General features: G+C 36.0%; 1 protein-coding gene across 2 annotated transcripts in view; it reads right to left on the bottom strand.

The window, feature by feature from the left end:
- Nucleotides 1-23,698, bottom strand: part of Col4a5 (collagen type IV alpha 5 chain) — a 200,462-nt gene that overhangs the window by 58,695 nt on the left and 118,069 nt on the right. For both annotated transcript variants that reach the window (XM_052737125.1, XM_052737134.1), the window contains exons 26-34: nucleotides 22,456-22,548; nucleotides 22,258-22,362; nucleotides 20,810-20,907; nucleotides 19,175-19,325; nucleotides 8,297-8,410; nucleotides 5,091-5,258; nucleotides 4,119-4,208; nucleotides 3,522-3,671; nucleotides 236-334 (exon numbers count right to left, since the gene is read on the bottom strand). In XM_052737125.1, the coding sequence (XP_052593085.1) occupies nucleotides 236-334; nucleotides 3,522-3,671; nucleotides 4,119-4,208; nucleotides 5,091-5,258; nucleotides 8,297-8,410; nucleotides 19,175-19,325; nucleotides 20,810-20,907; nucleotides 22,258-22,362; nucleotides 22,456-22,548 (1,068 nt within the window). The remainder of the gene's footprint in view (nucleotides 1-235; nucleotides 335-3,521; nucleotides 3,672-4,118; nucleotides 4,209-5,090; nucleotides 5,259-8,296; nucleotides 8,411-19,174; nucleotides 19,326-20,809; nucleotides 20,908-22,257; nucleotides 22,363-22,455; nucleotides 22,549-23,698) is intronic.

Raw genomic sequence — 23,698 nt, 5'->3', positions numbered from 1 at the left:
ATCATAGTTCTACATATATTCTGATGAGAGCAAACTGTGAATCTGAATAAGCAAAATAAAATGTCCTATATCTCTTGTCTGTTGAAACTTGGGTCAAATGTCAACAATTTTGTCAGGCCTCACTGCACTTATCATGACCGGATCCAAATCATCAATTAAACATGATAAGGTCACAGTTACTTTTCCAGGGATTGCTGTTAGCTAGTCAAACGCCACAGTGGTCTATTTTACGTACCTGGTAGTCCTGGTGATCCAGGTTCTCCACTCAGTCCAGGTTGCCCTGGGTCTCCAGGTAAACCCTGGTAGCCTTTTGGTCCTGAAAGTCCAGGAATACCTTCCAAGGATAAGCATAAAAAACAAGTTAGGCTGATTCTTAATAATAAATTAATTTGCCAAAAAAGCTGCTTAAATGTTGAACTGTATGTAAGTGAAAAGGAGAAACTGGCATATTCTCTCTCTCCCTCCTTCCCTCCCTTCCTCCCTCCTTTTCTCTCTCTCTCTCTCTCTCTCTCTCTCTCTCTCTCTCTCTCTCTCTCTCTCTCTCTCTCTCTCTCTCTCTGTCTCTCTCTGTCTCTCTCTCTCTCTCTCTCTCTCTCTCGTGTGTGTGTGTGTGTGTGTGTGTGTGTGTGTGTGTGTGTGTGTGTGTGTGTGCATGCACGTGTGTGTGTTGGGGGATTGTTGCACTTTAACCATTTCTCTATTTCTGTGCTCTGTAACAAAAACTCATTTTTCTGATAGTCCACTTGATTTCCTAAATCAAGAAGACAAAATTCCTAGGACAAATGAGAATGAAAAACTGACCAAAAAAGATGCAGCAGAAATCAACTTCAAGATGATGCCTAGAGAAGAAAACATGGATAGAAACCATCCCTACCTTAATACTTCTTAACCAGACTCCCATGGATTTATGACATTTTCTGATGTCCAACACAGGGCATGAACCCATGACCCTGAGATTAAGAGTCTCATGCTCTATCGACTGAGATAGCTGGGCTACGGGGGGGGGGGGGGAGGGAGGAGGAGAGGGGGGATCTGGGGTTGGTATGAATAGAAAAATTTAAAAAAAGAAAGTAAAAAAAAAACTAGCTGTAACTGAATGGGATTAAAATTAATGCTTGTGACTGAAAAAACAACAACAACAACATCTCTTATGTAGTGCTTAGGAGGGTAAGGATGCTCCGAAGGGTGTCTGCCACATTTTGGGAATAAATTACCAAACTTTTTTGGAATTGGCAGTGGTAGTTTTACGGCCTCCTTGCTTCTAACATGATACAGATGTAGATCATGAATTATTAAGATGGCCCTGAAGAGTGATGGGATGTGTAGCTCAGTGGGAACTTGCCTATCATTGAGTTTGATCCCCAGCACTTCAAACCAGAACAACAAAATAATGTTCAATGCCTGGCCCTGAGTACCTGTAGCAATGATAGCAGTGGCCAAATGTACTAAAGACTATTAGTTTCTCCAATTTTTACTATCTCTCATCAAGAAATTTAGATCAGCCCAAAATGTCAACTTCCTCTTTGTTCTTATCTGTCTCAAAGTATTTCATTAGTAATCCTATGGTAGAAGTCAAGTATATTTCACCATTCCTATAATTCAGAAAGCATGGTTAAAAAAAAAAAAAGAAGCATTCAGATGGTGGTGGCCCAGGCTTTTAATCCCAGTACTAGGGAGGCAGAGGCAGGCGAATCTCAGTGAGTTCAAGGCCAGCCTGGTCTACAGAGTGAGTTCCAGGACAGCCAGGACTGTTACACAGAGAAACCCTTTCTCAAAACAACAACAACAACAACAAAAAGCCACATAAGACAATAACTCCAGGAGCTGATGACATTGCTCAGTGGATAAAAGAACATGTCACCAAGCCTGAAGACCTGACTCCAACCTTCAGAGCCCACATACTGAAGCAGGAGAACTCACTCCCAAAAGTTGTCCCCTGACATTTACATAGGAATTGTAGCATATACATATGCACACATACCAATCAATCAGTCAGTCAATCAATCAATAAGAATCTGATTTTTAAAAGAAGAGATACCTAAGAAAGACATTCCATTTTAGTCATCCTAAAATTTACATGTTCCTGCCCCTTTGTGTACTTTGTGTGAAAATTTCCAGTATAAGAAATATTACGTTAAGGAAAATTTTCGTCAAATCATGCTCAATGTGAAACTTATAAATTTGTTTACACCCACATACACACATGTACAAGTGACAACATTTGTAGAACACAAAAAGAATCGCAAATGTGCTGAAAGCTACAAATTAATGACCAATCTAAAGTTTCATAATGTTTGAAAGGCTAGCACTTTTTCAACAAATACGTTTCTTTCTTTTCTATAGGTGCCTTATGTTAATTTATGTATATATATATATATGTTTTGTGGTAGTTTTGATGAACTATGTTATATTTCTATAAAAAGAAAAGAATAGTTTTATAATTTATAACCTATTATATAAAACATTATACTATTCACCTTCATTTGGATTCAAGGAGAAAAAACCGAAAAGGACCACCACATTTCCTAAATAGCAAATGTTGTTCTCAAATTATTGTGACTATATATCATTTTCTAAACTCCTGGAAAACTGAAGGCAGTTATTTAAGTCTGTTTTATTTATGAATGTATTTACTCATATATGTATGTACATATGTATGTATGTGTGCTCATAGGTTTCTTGGCACATGTGTGTTTGCAGGTGCACATATAGGCCCAAAATTGAAGTTGGATGCCTTCATAGATTGTTCGACATTTTGTTCATTGAGGATAGGTCTCTCACTGAACTCAAAGGTCCCCTAGAGTTCCCCTGTCTTTGCTTCAAAAGTGTTACTATTCCAGGCATGTGCCTGTCTTGCGTCTATGTGGGTTTTAGGGATCCAAATTCCAGTTTCATGCTTGTGTAACAAACACTCAATTCACTAAACCATCTCCCCAGTTCCCCAAGTCTTTTTTAAAACTCCTGTAGCTCACGACAGGTAAACAACAGAAAAATATTCGAGCAGAAAGCTAATCAATGAAACATCATGAATCAAATGAAATATTCACCACCAAAATGTTGTGTATCTAATTGACTTGTTGAATCCAGTAACTCCAAGTTACTCCTCTGATACCTAAAATAAAATGTTAGTGGCCAGGCAAGATGGCTCAGTAGGTAAAGGTGCTTTGCGAAAAGCCCAATAACCTGAGTTAAATTCCTGGAATTCACAATGTGGATGGAGGGAGCCAACTGCTGAAAGTAGTTCTTTGACACATTCAGTGACACACACACACACACACACACACACACACACACACACACACACACACACACAGACAAACAAATGCATACATATGTAAACACATACATACATACATGGATAAATATGTGTAAAATTAAACTTTAGGGACTGGGTATGTAGTATAGTGAAAGAAAGTATGCTAGCATCCATATGGAACTGTGTCTGTCATCTAGTACCACCCCCCAAATTAAACTTCACATATGTAAAAAAAATGTATTTATGAATACATCCATTCACTTACCTGGTAAGCCAGGCTCACCCTTCTCTCCTTTTGATCCCAGGAAATCAGGATGCATTGGTCCAGGGGGACCTGGAAGGCCAGGTTCTCCTTTACCACCTTTTTCTCCTGCAGGGCCAGGAAGGCCTGGCTGACCTTGCATGCCATCATCACCTAAAATCAACAAAGCACACCAAATTTGTCCATCCATAATTAATGCATGTAAAATTATCCCTCATCTCATAACTGGGGTGGACTTGTAAGCACTCAAAACATTTATGTAATTTGATGTCTGCCAATGAATTACTTGAGTGAATACATATTTAAAAGGTCAGGTAATAGTCTCTCTGCTTTCTAGAATATTTGGATGATTAAAGGCTCTCCATAAGAAAAATCTGAAGTTCAATTCTCAGATTATGGGCTCAGCATTTACAGTTTTTCAGGTATACAGATTAAGTATGTCATCAAACTGAAAACAAGACTTTTTAACCGACACATCACAAAGAAATATAACACCAAGCACTGCTAGTTTTAAAATGGGAAAAACAGAACCTATATTGAAAGAACACAATGTTTGCTTTTCATTGTCACATACAAGTGTCAGTGAACTCCAGTTCTTACCTTTAAGACCAGGAGCACCACTTCTGCCAGGGATTCCCAAGGGTCCAGGTGGGCCTGGAGGTCCCATCATACCTATTTCTCCTTTGGCACCTTTGGAAAATATCAGTTAGTAGCTTCTGTCTTCTGGGACTTTGGAAAGCCTCTCTCTCTCTCCCTCTCTGTCTCTCTCTCTCTCTGTCTCCGTCTCTCTCTTTATTCCCCTCTCCCTCCCCTACTCTCTTCCTCTCCTACCCCCTCCCTCCTGCTCTCCCTCTCCTTTCTCTTTAAAAATCCCGTATTTATTTTTATTTTACATGTGTGGTTGTTTGGGATGAATGTATGTGCACCATGTGCATGCAGTACCCATGGAGACCAGAAGAGGGTACTGGATCCTCTGGGACTAGAGTTACAGACAATTGTGAGCTACCATGTGGATGCTGGGAATCCAACCCCAGTTCTCTAGAAGAGCAGCCAGTGATTTTAGCCACTGAGCTATCTCTCCAGGACTTCATTTTTTTCTCATGAAATTATTTCTTAGGGAAGCTACTTGCAATGGAAGGATGCTACAATGATAAGAGGCCTTATGAATGATTAGATGCTACATGAGCTAAAAAATACCCAAGTGTCAGAAAACTGCCATTACAGATTTGGATTCTTCAAATCCAAAAATTCTTGTTGGAGTCATGTAAATTATAGAAAATAATCCAAGAAAGGCACCCCTTGATTTCTGAACCACCGAATCTTAAGCAAAATGTTTGAAAAGTTGCTTTAAACAATTACATTTTGGATCATTTATTATATAGTAATATATAACTTGTACAGGCATACAGAATAATAGTGCAAACAGCAAACTGAGTCTCCAACATTCACACACTTAACACTCTTCCTTAATAGAGAGTGCCAATTCATAAAATGTAATATGAAAATTATTTGTCAGAGTCATACTAAAATTAGTTTCATTGATCCTCAATCAGACAAATTATTAAATATTACCTGGGAATCCAGGGACACCTGCTTTTCCTGGAAGACCAGGTGATCCTGGAAGTCCTGTAAGACCAGGGACTCCAGGAAGCCCTGGAGTACCTCTCTCTCCTGGGGGTCCTGGAACATCAAACCCAGGAGGTCCTGGATCTCCCTTTTCTCCTGGTATTCCATGTAACCCTAGTTAACAAAACATAACATTAGTAAGTATTGAAGCAGTTTCTAAATGATAGATCTGGTTATTTTTCTCATAAAAAAGTGACAGGATCTGTATATGATAAACCTAAGAGAGTACATTAGAGAGTCTTTTGGCATTGTGCATGTAAAAATGACTAAAGAAAATCAAGCTTTAACATCTTAAATAATTTTTTTCTGTCAGGAAGAATCACGTGATCTTTTTTTATTTAAGAATTTTTTTTATTCTTTTTACATACCAACCACAGATGCCCTTCTCATCTCTCCTTCCACTTCCCCCCCACTCCACCCCACCCCAACCTCCCCCTATCCCTCCTCCAAGAGGGTAAGGTCTCCCATGGGGAGTCAGCAAAGCCAGATACATTCAGATGAGGCAGGACCAAGCCCCTCCCCCTGCATCAAGGCTGAGCAAGGTGTCCCTCCATAGGTAATGGGCTCCAAAAAGCCAGCTCATACACCAAGTTTAGATTCTGTAAATCATATTTCTTTAAGATGGTTTTTCTCAAATTACTTTTGGTAAAACACAATTTAAAAAAAATTTCCTAGCTGATTGTTGACTAACCTTTTAATAAAGTACAAAAAAATACCAAAACCATGAAATAGGAGCCCAGTATTCCGGTTATAATATTCAATAAATAAGATTATAGCAGTAAATTGTTGTAGAATTTTTGAATGAATTTTCTTCAATGTTTATCTCATTGTAGATTGTTAACAATTTATGATTTGTCACTGACCCGCTGACCAAAGTTGGATTTTCACTGTTCCATTATTTGATAATTATTTAGAGAGGTCAACATAGTAGGCATCAATTATTAGTACATATTATGTTGGCCCCTCTAAATAATTATCAGATAAGTCAGTTTGGTTTGGCTTGATATTGGCTTTGTCTTACATGTTGTTTTAATGATACTATCAGTTCTTACTCTTTTGTATTAAGTTTTTTTATTGCAAAATGAAACATATTATATAAGCTTCTAGAAGTTTTAGTTATGCACTATAACTCAGGTTTAGCAAGAGAATGGTAGTAATCTTGCTGATTACCCTACTATTTAAGAATCAAAACAATTTAAAATGGGTGAAGTTAATATTCTGCCTTGGTGATGATAATAAAATTTACCTTAAAAATGAATATATGTTCCATGCATAATAAAAACGTGACTTGAAAATCTATATATTGAGAGTGCATTGAATAATTTTTCATGCTAACTTCTGTTAACTGCCAAATAGTATTAGTTAAGATATTAAAGTCTGTGGCAAAGAAAAAATTTATAGGCAAATATATGAAAGTAAATTAAAATGTATTAATGTGCATTTTTCTGATCCTATGCAGTCATTATGATCAATATATGTATATATTACCAGAGGGAGGAAGGGGAAAGTGGTATAGAAATAGAGTATTAGATGATTTAATAAATAAAATAATTGCAAGGTATTAGCTATAGTTAAAAGGAAGTATGTATCAAAATTTTATATTTCATTAAGATACTTATTAATGATGTTTTACTTTCATTCAGCTGTGATGCATGAGTTCAAAGTGCTTCTACACAGTCATGCACTTTTTCAAGCAACAATAAAACACAACAGAAATGATAAATATATTTTATCTTTCTTTTTGAAATAGCAGGTGAACTCTGTAATGGCCAAAACTAAACTAAAAATACTTTTTCTTCTTCAAGATCCCACTGCCTTTATAGGTTGGACAAAGTGGTTTTTCCATGAATGATAAAGTAACTATTTATAGCAACTCTGTTCAAAGCATGACTCCAAGTTTTTTCTTTTTCTTTTCTTTTTTTTTTAACATTTCAATCAGTAACGACATGTCAGGAGCCATAAAAAAGATACAGTGTGCCTTCAAATCGAGTTTTAAAATAGCACATGAATAAAAATAGCCTTCATGGGCATTTTATATTGTTAAGCACTGTTTTGAGATTTTTAATGCAATGACAGACAACATATCCAGTGTCATTTAAGGTCAGAAAATATATCTGTATGTTCAAAAGAATTACATGTACGTCTGAATTGTGCTCAACTTTCTGATATGCTCATGTGAGTTAAAAACGGTTAAATGTTCCATATTTGCTTTCTTTTTATGAGCTATTACAATACTTTGAAATACCAAAATGCAAGCCTGAGAATGGCCCTTACTACAACTGACCAAATAGAAACTATGAATTCACTCAGAATCCACAATTTGTATAGAGTCTTGTACAAATATAGAAGAGCCATACAATTATTTATCTATGGAGGCAAAATCACTAGGCTATATGTTCACAATGCCTTTCTGAGTATCCATTTAAAAAAAACTTAGTGTTCTCAGTTATAAAATTATTATTAGTCTAGGGCAAAAGGGAGGGGATCAAATAAAAGGAAACAAAATGCCTATGATGTATTTTTACAGAACATTCTTGTGGAACCCTCATTATGGTTTTTATATGTTAATAACGTGAAGAAGTTCTACATGGAAGTCTTGTATTTTACTGCACAATAGCTATTCTGGTATGAAATAATCAGCACTAACAGTCTGAGGTCTATGTTTCTAAAACTATATTGTTCAATGATTATATGGTAATGGTAACTGTGTAATTATCAAATTGTGCTATTAGAAATAGATGGATGTGAGGTGAACAGAGAGGGGAAACATCAAGTATTAAATTAGCTCTTACACTGTGATCTATATAATTCACAATTTTATAAAATTATATACATACATAGATTACCTTTTTTTTTTTTTTTTGGTTTTTCGAGACATGGTTTCTCTGTGTAGCTTTGCGCCTTTCCTGGAACTCACTTGGTAGCCCAAGCTGACCTCGAATTTGCAGAGATCAGCCTGGCTCTGCCTCCCGAGTGCTGGGATGAAAGGCATGCACCACCACCGCCCGGCCCATAGATGGGCTGGAGAGGTGACTCAGTCTTTAAAGGCTAGGCTCACAACCCAAAACATAGATTACCTCTTAAATCACTTTGCTGGAAGACATTCATATACACTGCACGTCCTATAAGAAGCACATTTACTGTGATCTTACCAGGCTGGCCTATTGGCCCTGGAGTTCCTGGTGGTCCTGGTGGTCCCTGAATACCAATTCCTGGAAGTCCAGGAGGCCCTATTGGGCCAGGTTGTCCATTTGATCCAGTATCACCTTATAAAAAACACAGTTTACATGTTTAAAACAATAGCTTCCCCTTTTTTCTTTATTCTTCTCTCACACATTACATCCCAACCACAGTTTCCCCTCCCTCCCCTCCTCCAGGTGCCCCCCCATCTCCCCTCTCCCCTAGAACCACAGCTCTTCTGTTTCCTTTCAGAAAAGAGCAGGGCTTCCAGTGATATCAACCAAATATGGCATAAAAAGATGCAGTGAGACTAGTTTATATGGGAAGAAAAGTACAAATAAGTACTCAAAGCAGAAATCCCATCAATAGAGTCTCATTTAACACAAGGCAAGCAGTCAACTTCAGCACCTGTCTCAACCTCTCAAAATGCACAAGATTCTAACCTACACCTTCTTACTCTCTGTGTAATACATACTGGGTAACTCTCTACTTAAGAAAATACAGTTTTTAATCACCTATTCTTTAAGCAGACAAATGTCACCGTCTTCCTTTTTATTAACTCAAGGTTATGTGGCTGAAAATGTGCTCAAACTTCTCCCCATCTTGCCTAAAATATTTTAACATTAGAAACGTCACTTTCTGCATTTCCTATCATTCTCACTTTTCAAAATTATTATATCTATTAAAATATTGAAGGAGAGGGGGTGGAATGATTATAAGGGCCGAAAGTCAGGAAGGACTAGAGAAACTCAGTGTCTCTGGACATGACAGGGCAGCTGCACTTGGGGATTGGACAGCAGCTGTTGCCTGCAAAGAATGAAACTAGTGGACATTCCTGCATAGAGGGTGCAGGGGCTCATGTGCCACCATCCCTGGTTGAGGAGCTACTGACAGTTGACGGCTTCTGGGGAAGGGAAAGTCAGTTTCCTTTAAAGGTGTGGCCCTAGTAGGTTGTTGTAGTGGACTCATGAGTAGATGTGCAGCACAAGTTGGACCCAGGGGGTTAGTTCTTTAAAAGAGGAATAAAGTTGGGAGGCATGGGGAGGTGAAGGATGGATCTCAAAGGTGTTATAGGCAGGAGTGAGAAACCTACATAGTATGGATGAATTTCTAAAGAATTAACAAAAACATTGAATTAAAAAAAAAGCCGGGCGATGGTGGCTCACGCCTTTAATCCCAGCACTGGGGAGGCAGAAGCAGGTGAATCTCTGTGAGTTCGAGGCCAGCCTGGTCTACAAAGTGAGTTCCAGGACAGGCTTCAAAAGCTACACAGAGAAATCATGTCTCGAAAATTTAAAAAGAAAAAAAAAAGGTAGGTGCTCTTTCACTGCATCCTCGGATGAGTTTTGACAAATGTATACAACCATATAACCACCACTACAATCCAGATTTAGAACTGTTTCATCAATCCTCAAAAGGACCTGCCATCAGTGGTTGATCCTTTTCCACGTGTCAGTTTTCTTGCAACTAGTGTTCCAGTTTATTTCTTACAAATTTTCAAATCCATAATGTAGAAAATGCAATCATGCAGTATGTAGCCTCTTGAGTATGTCTTTGTTCAACTTAATATGATGCATTTGAGATTCATTTATGCTTGTTGTGTATACAGATATCCAATCATTTTAGCACTGTTTGTTGTAAAGATTTATTTTCCTATTGAAATTGACTGTGTAAATTTTTGAAAGATATATGTTGGGCTGAGATTTATGTCAGCAGTTAGAGTGTATGTTTAGCATGTATGAGGTCTTAGACTTGATTCCTAACACCACAAATCAAATATTTCATTGCATAAATACATTACATTGTGTTAGTCTTTGTTGCCTGATGGACATTTGGGCTGTTACCAATTCTTGGCGATTATGAATGAATAAAGCTCATAAGAATATAGACTTACAGATTTTTATGCAAAGCTTCACAGTTTTCTTTAGTAAATACCTAGAAGTGGGATTGCAGTTTAAGAGTGTAAGACCACGCTTTCCTTTCTACTACACTGGCACAAAATTTTCAAAGTGAAAATAAGCTTGCTTTTGGTTCCTGTGCTGGAGATTGAATGGATTCTCAAAGTGGCTGCACGGTTTTGCATTCTAATTAGCTATGTGAAAAACTCGTAGTTATGCTACATACTTGGTGGCCGTTTTTCTTGTTCTTGAAAAGAAAGTCAATTCTTATAGTCAGGTATATCACTATAGTTTGAACCTACATTTTGCAGATGGCTCTATTGAAGATTCTTACACGTACTGGCTTACTTGTCTTTTGGGGTGAAATATAAATATCTGTTTAAATAGTTAGCAATGCTTTCCAACTCTACTTTTGAATGCGGTAGTTGTTTTCTGACTGTTGAGTTTTATGGATTTTTATATATTCTGCTTACAAATACTTCACTAGATACATGATATGAAAATATTTTATTTTAATGAAGTCCAAATTAGCAGTCATCCCTTTTGTGATTGTTAGTGTCCTATCTAACAGTTTTTGTCTAGATTATGATCAGAAAGATTTTTCTACTATGCTTTTACTTGAAAGAAAGCCAAATTTTACCTATAGACCTGTGCTTTCACTGTCTATGAGCTGAGAATATTTTTTCATAACATATGATGCTTACAATTGATTATCAACTTGACAAGATTTCGAGCCAAGCCTCTAAACTAGACTGTAGAGGATTATTTAGATTAGATTAAGTTACGAAGATCCATCCTAATGAGGCTGACACCATTCAATGGGCTGTGGTCCCTGACTCTGAAAAGGAGAACGTGAGTCAAGTACTTTCATCTCTTTGCTTCCCAACTACAGATGCGATGAAAGCAGCTGCCTTGAGCTTTTGCTGTCGTGACGTCCCCTTCATATCATGACGTCTAGGGCTGTACCCTAGAACTGTGAACCCAAATCAATCCTTCCTTCTTCATGTCTTTGGCTGGTTATTTTGTCCCATCAATGGGAGAAACAAAGATTACATAGGGTTATCCAAAAAGAGAGTTTGCAACAAAAACATGTGGCCCACTAAATCTAAAATATTCTACTGTTTGACTTTTTACAGAAAAACTTGGAGTGCTTGTGTCCTAGAAGCTTTATGTGTGGGTCTCCAATCTATTCTGAGATAAAAGTAGAAATGGGGGATTCATTTGCCTGGTTCATACACATAGACACAATAGATTTTGCACTGTTTGTTAGAAGGTTTCTTTTTCTACTGAAACTTAAATTTGTGAGGATAGAATTTACCCCAGCCTTCGAGTGTGTGCTTAGTATACGTGAGTGCTTGGATTTTATCTCCCGCTCCACAAAAGAATCAAACACAGGGCTGGAGAGATGGCTCAGAGGTTAAGAGCACTGACTGCTCTTCCAGAGGTCCTGAGTTCAATTCCCAGCAACCACATGATGGCTCACAACCATCTGTAATGAGATCTGGTGCCCTCTTCTGGCCTGCAGACATACAGACAGACAGAACACTGTATACATTAATAAATAAATAAATCTTTAAAAAAAAAGAATCAAACACAATTCTATTTCTAGACCCCATGTGTCTTCATTCACATATTCCAAGATATATTAACCACTAGAAGACTGTATTAAGTCTTGAAATCAAATTCTCCAACACCGCACTTTCTTAATTTGTTTTGGCTACAGTAGGTTGCTCAGTTTTCCACATAAATGTTAGAGCAATGACAAACTTCGGCTGTGCTTTCCTTAAGGATACAATTAATTTATAGTCTAATTTGGACAGAGTGGTATGTTAAGAAAATTTGTGCTTGCCAGTAATTAACATAGTATATCATTCAAAGTATTTGTATTTGTTTTGTGTCATTGGTATTTTCGTAGTTTTCTTTACATATAAATACTGCACAAATTGTTAGAGATATGCATAATAAGAACATTAAGAAACTTGGTGCTATTTTAAATAATCCTTTTCATCTAATTTTAATTTGTAAAAATTTTTGTATATGCGCCCTAATACCTATACTCTAAAATTAAGTTTATTTCTGTTCTAAGGTTTAGTGTAAGATGATTTTCTAAGTATAAAGTAATATTATGTATGAATAGGCAATTTCTACTTTCCAATCTGTATGTTTTTAGTTTCTTTGTCTGGCCTTATAGCAATGGCTAAATGTTTCCAGTATAATATTGAATTTTTGGGCAAACAACTTTGTGTTGTATCCTATCTTTTGGAGGAAAGCATTTCTTTCATCATTAATTATACTAAACTAAACTTCTTAAAAATCATATAAGACTTATGATAAAAGACTATATCATAAAAAGGAGTTTGGGGATTTCATTATTAATGACAATTATTCTGAAACACAGTCTCCCACTGCCCAGCAAGGTGGCCTGAGATGATGTACTCCAAGATGTCCTTGAACTTGAGGAAATCTATCTGCCTCAACCTACCATATGCTGAATTTATAGTCATGAGTCACTAAGCCCAGCTAACAAGTTTTCTTGAGTTCATAACTTTCTACAAGTATTTTTTTTTAAGGAATGGATGTTGAATTTTATTAAATAATTTATTAGCAATATTTAAGGTAATAGCATAGATGTAATTCTTTAGAATGTTGAAATAGCAAATTATGCTGAATAATTTTCAGATGTCAAAGCAGCTTGTATTCTGAAGATGAAATTTATTTGTTTATTTGTTCATGATGTAGTCTGTTTTTATATATTGTAATATTAGACATGTCATTGTTCTCTTGAAAATTTTTACCTTTTTTTCTTGAGAGATTTTGGCCTATAACTTAGGTTTTGTTCTTTTGGGTTTTTTGTTTAGTCTTGTTTGTCTGGTTTTGATACCCTCATTCACAACCACTGGGGAGTGATCCAGTATTCTACTGGGAAAGAAACTGTGTAGGGATGTTATTACTGCTTTTTAGAATGTTTGATACAAATTCCCAGAGATGTCACCTGCACTTGAAGTATTCTTTGAGTTTTAAACTAAAAGTTCAATTTTAGGAAAAAATGTATAATTTCTTTACCAGTGATCATCAATAAATTTTAGCAATACTTTATAAGTGGCTCATCTTCTCTGTTACCATATTTACCACCATGCAGTTATCTGTCATAGTCCTCTGCTATCCCTTTATTGTCTATAGTGGTACTGTAATAATGTCCCTATTTTCATTTTTAATATTCATAACCCATAGGGTTCTGTTTTCACGGTCATCCTGGCTAAATGTTTATCAGTTTCCTAGAGTTTTCAAAGGATCTCATTTGGATTTAGATGTGTATCAGTTCTATTGGACTTTTTGAAGAAACTCATTTGGTTTTACATAAATTTCCTGCTTTTTAAATCTCGTATGATTGATATATTCTCTCCGTTTGCATACATTCTTTTCAATTTGTTTACTTTCTTTATTTTCTCAAAATTTATTTAAGATTTTTTGAGACAGGGTTTTTCTATGTAACAGCCTTGCCTGTCCTGGAATTCGCTCTGTAGACCAGGCTGGCCTCGAACTCTGAGATCTGCCTGTTTCTGCCTCCCGAGTGCTGGGAATAAAGGCTTGTGCCTTTGTTTTCTAATATAATCTTTAGCATACAAACTTCATTTTGAGCAACTAGATACTTTTTACTTTCATGTTCACTCAATTAGATATGTTTGTTAACTGTCTTAATGATTTCTTCTTTGATTCATGGTTTATTTATGTACTCTGGATATTTTCTAAGTGTTAGGATTTTTCCAAGCATAGGTATCTTCCTGATATAATTTCCTTATTTAATTTTCCTGGTATTGACTTCTTAATAAATATATTTTTGATTAGCTAAGGTTTGTTTAATGGCCAAGATTTTTGCCCTTTCTTGGTTAACATGCGTGCATGGAAAATAATCGTTTCCTGTTCTTTTTTTTTTTTTTTTGTTTTTGTTTTTGTTTTTTTTTTTTTTTTTTTGGTTTTTTTCGAGACAGGGTTTCTCTGTGTAGCTTTGCGCCTCTCCTGGAACTCACTTGGTAGCCCAGGCTGGCCTCGAACTCACAGAGATCCGCCTGGCTCTGCCTCCCGAGTGCTGGGATTAAAGGCGTGCGCCACCACGGCCCGGCTCCGTTTCCTGTTCTTATTAGGTAAAATTCCTGACACTTTCCTACTAGAATTCTGGGCATCTTATTTTTGTATCCATCCACACAATGCCAAGACTAAGTACTGTGGTAATATATTGTGTACCATAATAAACTTGCCTGAGGATCAGAGGGCAGAGCCAGCCACTAGATTAGACATAGAGGCCAGGCAGTGGTGGCACACACCTTTAATTCCAGCACTTGAGATCTCATGCCTTTGCTTGGGAAGCACACATGCCATTAATCCCAGGAAGATACACGGCAGGGCAGAGAAAGGTTTATAAGGTGTGAGCAAATAGGAACTCACTCTCTTTAGCCTGAGGATTTCATAGAGGTAAGAACTAGTGGCTGGCTGCTCTGCTTCTCTGATCTTTCAGCTTTCACTCTGATATCTGGTTCTGGGATTTTTATTAAAAGACCATCTAAGATTCGAATAACAAAATACTGTATATACTACTTGGATGAGGGTGGAAAGTTAAGACCATCTAATGATGGAAATTATAGCATTACAATTTTCTATCTTTAATTTTGTATTTACTTTACTTAAAAAAGCTGCTGAAATTCTATAAACTGGTAATATAAAATATCATTTTCTTGTAATATTTCAAACATACTTTAATTACTTTTCATAATTATAATATTTATAATTCTAAGCCCTCTTTTTATATATTATACATTAGGTAGTCATTTAGTGAGATCATTTATTCATATCAATGTTGAAAGAATTCACTCTTTCCTTACTGATTAATGAAGATACTTCTGTGAAATACTAAGTTTATGTAGGCATACATGTATCATTCAGAACACTTCTACTAGTTCACTTGTTATTCCTGCACAGGTTCACAGTGTCATAATTACACTGGCATTTTAACATACATTAATGTGTATTTAGTAAATACTGAGTTTCTAAATCAGTTTCATGAAGTGCTTCTGAATAATTTCTTAAATTCTCATTGAAGGTGATTTATATTTATTTATAAATGGGGATAATTGACAACATCAAGCCTTCCCACTAATACATAGGATTTAAAAAAATCAATTCTAAAATTTCGAGTTTTTAATAATACTTTATATTTTCCTTATAAATATATTAGGCACATTTTCTTGATTTTGAAAAAAAGATACATATTTTATTGCTATCAAAAGTTTTTACTTCTAATATTGACAAATATATCATTTCATTTGTCACAGTATTTTCTATATTATTTCTGCTGATTAGAATATCTTTTAAAAATTCAAGCAAAGTGTAATAATCTCTTATACCTCCAAGAACCTGAAATGAGATCCTGAAATAAATTAATATATGAGCTACAGAATGCTTCTAAAGTCATTATCTTTATTCTTTTCTCTTTTTTGCACAATTAAATTGTGATATTCCGGATTAAGAATATTTTCTACTCACAGAGTGATTTCATCACAGGTATTAACTTTTTATATTTATTGTTGGTGTCTATACTGTTTTGAAAATGACATGCCAATTTCCTTTTACAGTTTAGTCACTGAATTTCAATATCTATTAATTTGTCTAAATATGTCTAATAAGTGAAGATTTTGGAGACATTAGTCCTGAGAATGAAACTTTCATAGTAAATTCCTATACAGGTAATTTACCACTGAGCATAAACCATAGCCATGGTGATCAAACACTTTATTTTAGTCTGATAGCTGAGTTTCGATAATAATGTATTGATTCGAAACTTTATTAACACACACATTAAAAAAAGCTACCATCATAGCAATACCAGTGGTTCTCAACCTGTGGGTCATGACCCCTTGGGGTCACATATCAGATATCTTATATATCAGATGTTTATATTATGATTCATAACAGTAGCAAAATTCAAAACAGATATGAAGTAGCAATGAAATAATTTTATGATTGGGGGTCACTACAACATGAGGAACTGTATTAAAAGGTCACAGAATTAGGAAGGTTGAGAACCACTGAGCTAGATTTTTTTTTAATAGTAGAGAGTAACTTCTGAGATTTTTCAAGAGCAGAATTTATACCTTTATGTTTTTAGTGACTCAAGTCCAGAATATGACTCATGGTCCAGAATATGAACATAATAAATACTAGATAAATAAAGAAATTACATAGAAAAAATGCCCAAATATTAATTCTTTTAGCACTTTAAGAACTATACTAGAAGTAGTGCCCAATGTCTTCCATCTGAGATCCCATTTTTGGGGATATGGAAACAGGGGAATAATGAGTTTAAGACCAACCTAGGTTACATAGAGAGTCCTTGTCTCAAAATGAAAACAAAACCGAAAACAAACTATCAAGCAAAACATTCCAAACTCTACTGAGATTTTACTATTAAACATATGGGAATCTTAAATTTCCTTTAAAAGATTAAACAAATGCATGATAAAAAGTATATGTTTCAAATATGCTGCAGTTTATTTCTTCATAAATCATGTCTCAAAATACAGTAGGGAATTTCCTGAAAAAGATTACCAGTGGATTATCATTCAGAATAATTTGATTTGCAATTTCTAGCCATGGGCTTACAGTTGGGAAAGATAAACTGTTGGGAAACACTACAACTTTGAGTGATTTACAGCCCCTCAAACTTATTTAGTCAAAGATATATAGGTGTTATTAAAAGAATTTACTTAAGAAGAAGAAGCTGTCTTAGACTACTTTTGGGATTTTCACAACAAAATCCATTAAAATTAAGTGGAGATACATATTGTTTTAATGAAAATCAACTCAACATGATTCAGGAATATGGATTTAATTTAGATAAGTGTCCAATACATTGGCCATGAGAATTCTTTTCCTTGCAAACTGACAAGTGAAATAAAACCAGCCAGGCCATACCCATGTTGGAGAAAGACCTAATAGTTTCTTATATAAGTGAGCACACATGAGCAACAATTCTAATCTTAGCTACATGGTTAAGCAAAATGAAAGCATATATTCATCAAAAGACTTAGAGAACTCTTTTAATTGCTTCTCTTATAACAGTCAGCAACTTGGCACAGCCAGGTGTCCTCACAATGTCATCTTGTTTCTTAGTAATAAAAACTAGTGATGAGCACAGTGAATGTTTTCTTAAAAACATGCTCAGTAAAAGATGTTTTACAAGAATGTACATATTGCATGATTCTGTACACAAGGAATCCAGAACAGACAGAATAACAATATATTTTAAAACATTCCTAACAATCTTGGTGTGGATGTTATAGACTATTTAGAAAATGGAATAAAGACAGTTTCTGGAAATATATATATATATATGTATATATATATTATGTGCGTGTGCATGTGTATACTAGGACTTAGAGCATTGCAGGAAAATGCACTACCAATTAGTTGCATCCCCAGACCTGGGATGTTTATATGATATTGGATTATATTTGCCAATCTGAAAATACATCTATGGATTTCATATAGAAATAAAATACATAAGACACCTTTGGAATTGTAGTTATTGTACATCTGCGAGTATTTAGGGAAAAGTGCACCACTATTGCAATTTGCTTTGATATTCATCAAAAAGAAATCAACAGCTATCTAGAGATATGGTGAGATGGACAGATATATGATAAAATATGTATAGCAAAACATTCAGGGTAGAACACCAGTGATGGGTGTATATAACAGCCATTGTGTTGTCTTTTCTCCCTTGTATTATACATGGAATTTCCATTTCTGGGACTGAGGCTTGAATCTGGGGCCTTTCACATACTAGGCAAGTTTTCTACTGTACAGCTATATCTCTCGCTCATATATTTGCAGTATTTTATTTAAAAATAGTTTGGAGGGAAACAAAATGTTATATGCTGGGCCCAAGCAGCGGGAAGATAGCCATTCGATGCCCAATTCTTTTAATGTTTCTGTGTATTCGAAAACTTTACAATGACATATTTTAAAGAAAAAAATTATGCTAATAAACCTACTTATAAACTTTCATCAGACTAGAAAAATCCAGGAGGTTTGTTGGTTTGCTGTTTAGTTTTATTTTAGCATAGTCAGGAAGTGATTGGGTAAGACAAGTACATTCATTCATTTTTGATAGGAATGTAAATAGCACAGATTGCGAGAAATTTCACAGTACCTTGAGAGACTTTTACTTTTTACTGAAATAACACATGTGACATTATTTGTAATCAGAAAAGAATGGCAAAAATCCATTCCAACAAGTAGCAACTGATAGTATACTCATGTAATTAAATACTAGCCCACTAAATGCTTTAAATGCTGAAAGCACTGACATAGAGTGATTCCTAAATTATAAAACTACACACCACAACACATGGAAAGGTAAAAGGTAATTATGTCCTCTGTTTTGACAAATGAAGAAAAAGCCTCCAAAGTCTTTATGTATTTATGTAGAGGAACAACGGACCGAGAAAAAGAAACTCAACTGAGATTACATGTGGGCTGGGGAGGAGGGAAGTGGAGAGGGACGAAGTGAAAGAAATATTTCCGTCAGTTTGTCCGCTTGTTTGTTTGTTTGTTTTTGAAACAGGTTATTCTGTAGCCCAGGCTGATTTAAAATTCACTACATAGATGAGGATGGCCTTGAACCCTTGATCCTTCTGCCTCTGACCCCTACATGAGGGGATTACTGGCCTATGGTACCACACTCAGGTCTGTTACTTTTATGCAAATATCTTTGTATTACCTTTCCGAGGAAATAAAAATTAAAACTAACTAGCAGAATATGAACAAAATTACAGCCGTGACAGAAGAGCATCATGGGCTCTCCATTTAACTGTCTTATGATCCTCAACCTTTTCTAAAGGTTTCAACATCAACATAACTTTAAAGCAAATTGAGAAGTAGCAAGAGCCTCCATACCTTTTGGTCCAGGTAGCCCATCCAAGCCAGTGCGTCCTGGAGGACCTGGAGGTCCTGGGAAGCCACGATCACCTTTTGGACCAGGTGTTCCTTTGAAACCTGGGAATCCTGGTGGCCCAGGTGGCCCAGGTAACCCAAATCCTGGCTCTCCCTTAAGCATACACATGACAAAACACAAGGAAAAGTCCCGTGACTTTCCTGATGCTTACCAATTATTACAGAGAATTTAAAGCAGAGAATACAAAGTAATACTTCTCTCCTATGGTGAGGAAAGGATAATTAAATGAAAAGTAATAGGCGTGTTAGAGGAAATATCTGGAAGGTTAGGAAACAGGGTTTAGTAAAATCAAATTAAATGAGTTGGACTGGTTTCAAAATAAGAAAGTTAACTAAAAAAGCATGGGATTAAATAACACTGTACCCAAGTGAGGAAATGTGAATATGGACTGAGAATTAGATCATCCAAATAATTATTTTTAATATTTGACTAAGTCTTAGAATGCCATTGTGGTTTCTGTATAAATTTTCCATTTAGTTAGAGATAAATATTGAAGCAATTGCAAGTGAAATGATGTACTTTTGAGATTTGGGTTAAATGAGAACACTCCTCCCCCCCAAAAAAAAACCAGGAGAAGATTAAGGAAATATTATTAAAATCTTAATAATTTTGTGCCTGGGTGACAGATATATGAAAGTTCATTATATTACTTCTTTTGCTTTTGTGTTTATTTGAAAATGTTCATCATAAAATAAAAACAAGCCAACGGAGAAGTAGTTTTCTCATGAGAGCCCATAGCTGCTTTTCCCATGGAAAACAACTAATAATGATGAAACCCAGCAAGATGAAATCATTAAAGCACAGAAAATACAAGAAGAGCCAGGATAATTATACATTGCAGCAGTTAGCTGAAGGCTGGCTGAAAAGTGTTTGAGGTTAAATAAGACACAACCGAAGGTATTTATTAGTAGAACCAAACAGCAGTGATATGCTCTAGATATCTTTGATGGACTTGGGACAGAAGAAACAATACAGGAAGGACTTGATACATCCAGCACAACTTCACCAATCATTCACAGGTAGGACAAGTATGAAATGGGTTACTGTTTGTATACATAAGCACAGGCAAAGCTGACCACTGGATTCTTTCATTTAATCTAACAACCCACCTGTCTAAACAAAGGTAAGAAACTTTTTGGATCTAAATATTACCTTTTGGTCTATTAAAGATAGTTTGGGGTTAGATATTTTATTTTTAAATGAAAATATAGTTAACTTTTATTAATATAATAAAGACCTGTGACAATGTCTAAGTTAAAATAGGAACTAGGACTAAGGAAAGTAGAGTAGACAGGAAGATCAAAAGGGGGTAAGTTAAAATGTTCTAGACTGGGGATGGAGAGATGGCTCAGCAGGTAAGAGCATTGGCTGCTCTTGTAGAGAAACCAGATTCAATTCCCAGCACTCACATGGTAGTTAACAACTGTCTATAACTTCAGTTCCAGGGCATACGAGGCCCTCTTCTGACCTCTGTAGTCACCAGGCATGCACATGGTGCACATACATACAAACACAGGCAAAGCACTCATACACATGAAACATAACAAATAAATAAATCTTTTAAAAATGTTCCAGACCTTTGGTCCTGGAAAGCCTGGTGACCCAGGAGGTCCATCTGGACCCATTCTTCCAGGTGTTCCAGGTGCTCCTGGAGGTCCCGGAATTCCTGGGAAACCTGCAAAATAGCAAGCCAATTTTTTTTAATCCACAGAAAGAATAAACTTTAAAAAACATAGTTACATTCTCATCTCCCTAATCATGCTTTATACACTGACTTGTTAAAAATACACAGACATTTTGTATATCCATTTAGAATCAGGTTTAATAGATTCTCTCTCAACCACCTTAGCCTTTCATTTCCACAGAGTAATGGGTGTAGAAGAAGATATGCCCTTCTGAAGAATATAGAATAAGTCAGAACTATATATTGTGAATGAATACCACATAAAAATACAGCACTTCCCTTCTGCTTATACCATGATGCAGTGTGACAGAATGCCTATCATGTACCTCTAGAGATGAGCTAAATGCGACTGTATGTGTTGTAGAAGCATTAACACATAAAAGCAAATCTGACATTTGAAGAATAGTGTTTGATAGAAGTGAGGATTGTCATTACACAAAGGGGCTGCCCTGCTACTCAGAATAAATTCTGTGAGGAATAAAGCAGAAATGTAGAAAAAAAACCAAAATTTCAATAAGTCAAAGGAATATTTTACTTGGGATAAACATTGCATATTGTATAGTGAATGTATTTTCTGATTAATATAATCTATTAATTCATTAAATATCTCTTTAGTGCTTGCTATATTCCCAGGAACTAGTCTAAGCTCCAAGAACACAATGATGAACACAAAATGTAATAATTCCCATGATGTTTTTTAGCACATAAATAATTTCTGCATCTCTGAAATATAGTTTTTTATTCATATATTTATTTTATATCCTAGCCAGTCCCTCTCCCCCACTCCCCCCTTCCCACCCCCATTCCGCTCCTCTTCCATCTCCATCCAGGAAATGGCAGGTCTCCTATGAATATCAATAAAACTCAAGTTGTAGTGAGACTAAAAACATTGTAGGTAGTTTTGACACTAGACTGTTTAGAAAATGAACTCCAGGTTCAAAGAGAGACCCAGTCTCAAAAATTGTGGCACATGGAGTGACTTTTCTTTTTTAATATTTTAAATTTTTCTATCATTTTAATTTTATGTGTGTGGGTGTTTGGTCTGCATGTATGTATATGAACCATGTGTGTGCCTAGTACCCTCAGAAACCAGAGGAAGGCACTGAATCCATTAGAACTAGAACTAGGGGTGGTTAGGCGCTTGCATGGAGATGCTAAGAAGTAAACCCTGGTCCTCTGGAAGAGCAGACAGTACTCTTAGTCACTGAGTCATCTCTCCCCAGTGTGACTTTTTATTACAACATAGAGCAAAAGAGTTACACTTACTTTGTTTTGTATTATAAAAGAGTAGTACCATGCTAACCAGCTAATCTACACAGTCCAGTACCTAGTCCAACATACCTTTGGGACCTGGTGGTCCAAGAAGCCCAATCCCCGGGATACCTGGTTCTCCTTTGCTACCAGGTATCCCTGGCAGGCCTGGTTGGCCGGGAAGTCCGGGATCACCTATCGAAAAATAATAGTGTAAGAATGGGAAACATCCAAAGAAAGAAACCAAGTGATGAAGATGTTTTGAAATAAAGTAAATTCTTTGCATACCTGGAAGGCCCACTTCACCGTCTCTGCCTGGATTACCTGGCAGGCCAGGTTTCCCTGGCTGGGTTATGGTCTGGCCTGGATCACCTTTAGGACCTGAAAATAGATGGATTATTTCGGAGTAAGAATCATTTACCTGACCAAAGAAAACAATCCCACTTTGTATATTCTAGGAAGGTCTCAAATAGAAGTATGAAGTTTCAAAGAGAAAAAGAAGCAAATGGCAGTTTTAGGTACTTTTATGATTGTTTGACAATTAATTTTATATGTCAGCCTGACTAGATTAAGGGAGATTCAGATAGCTGATAAAGCAAGTATTTCTGGTTATGCCCATGACCCATGATTCCAGAAGAGAAGGGCATTTGAATCAGTGATCTAAGGAGGGAAGGTCTGCCTTCACCCAGAATGGGCAGGCATCATCCAATAGAAGAGGGCTTGGATATAACAACAACAAAACAAAACAAAACAAATCAAAAAAACCCAGGAAATCAAATTACCACCCACCCCCATTCATCTGGAACACCTATCTTCTCCTTTCCTTGAGAATCAGAACATAAATTAGGTTGGGAGGATAGCTCAGTCAGCAAAGCGCCTGCTAAATAAGAATCTGTATTGAGACTCTCAGTACCCATAGAAAAAAAGGTAATCACAGCAGCACATGTCTGTAACCCTAATATTGAGGGTATGGAGACAGGCGAATCCTTGGAGCTCACCAGCTAGTCAGCCTAGTCATATCAATGAACTCCAGGTTCAGTGAGAGACCCTGTCTCCAAAATTAAGGTGTATGTTTTCAACCCTGACAATGTATTTATACAAGTAACATTATACAGACTAAGCAGGTTGTATTTAGGAATATATATATATATATATATATATATATATATATATATATATATATATATATATACAACAGCATTTAAATAAAAAGAGACCATGACTTTGAAAGAGAGCAAGGAGTTACATTATGGGAGGAGTTGAAGTTGGAGGGAAGAAAGGTAAGAAGGAAAAATTTAAAATTATAGTGTATCTTTCTCTTTTGTTTTGTTTTGTTTTTTCAAGACAGAGTTTCTCTCTGTAGCCCTGGCTGTCCTGGAACTCACTCTGTAGACCAGGCTGGCCTCAAAGTCACAGAGATCTGCCTGCCTCTGCCTCCAGAGCTGGGATTAAAGGCACGTGCCACCAATGCCTGGCTATTATAATTACATTATAATATCAAATTTTTTAATTATAAAAAATGTAATGTGCA

The sequence above is a fragment of the Peromyscus californicus genome, unplaced genomic scaffold (genome assembly GCF_007827085.1).
Source record: "Peromyscus californicus insignis strain IS unplaced genomic scaffold, ASM782708v3 Scaffold_10__1_contigs__length_136768540, whole genome shotgun sequence".
In the NCBI taxonomy this organism is placed as follows: Eukaryota; Metazoa; Chordata; class Mammalia; order Rodentia; family Cricetidae; genus Peromyscus; species Peromyscus californicus.
Note: the sequence above shows the minus strand (reverse complement) of the source record. Positions and strands in the feature narration are given on the sequence as shown.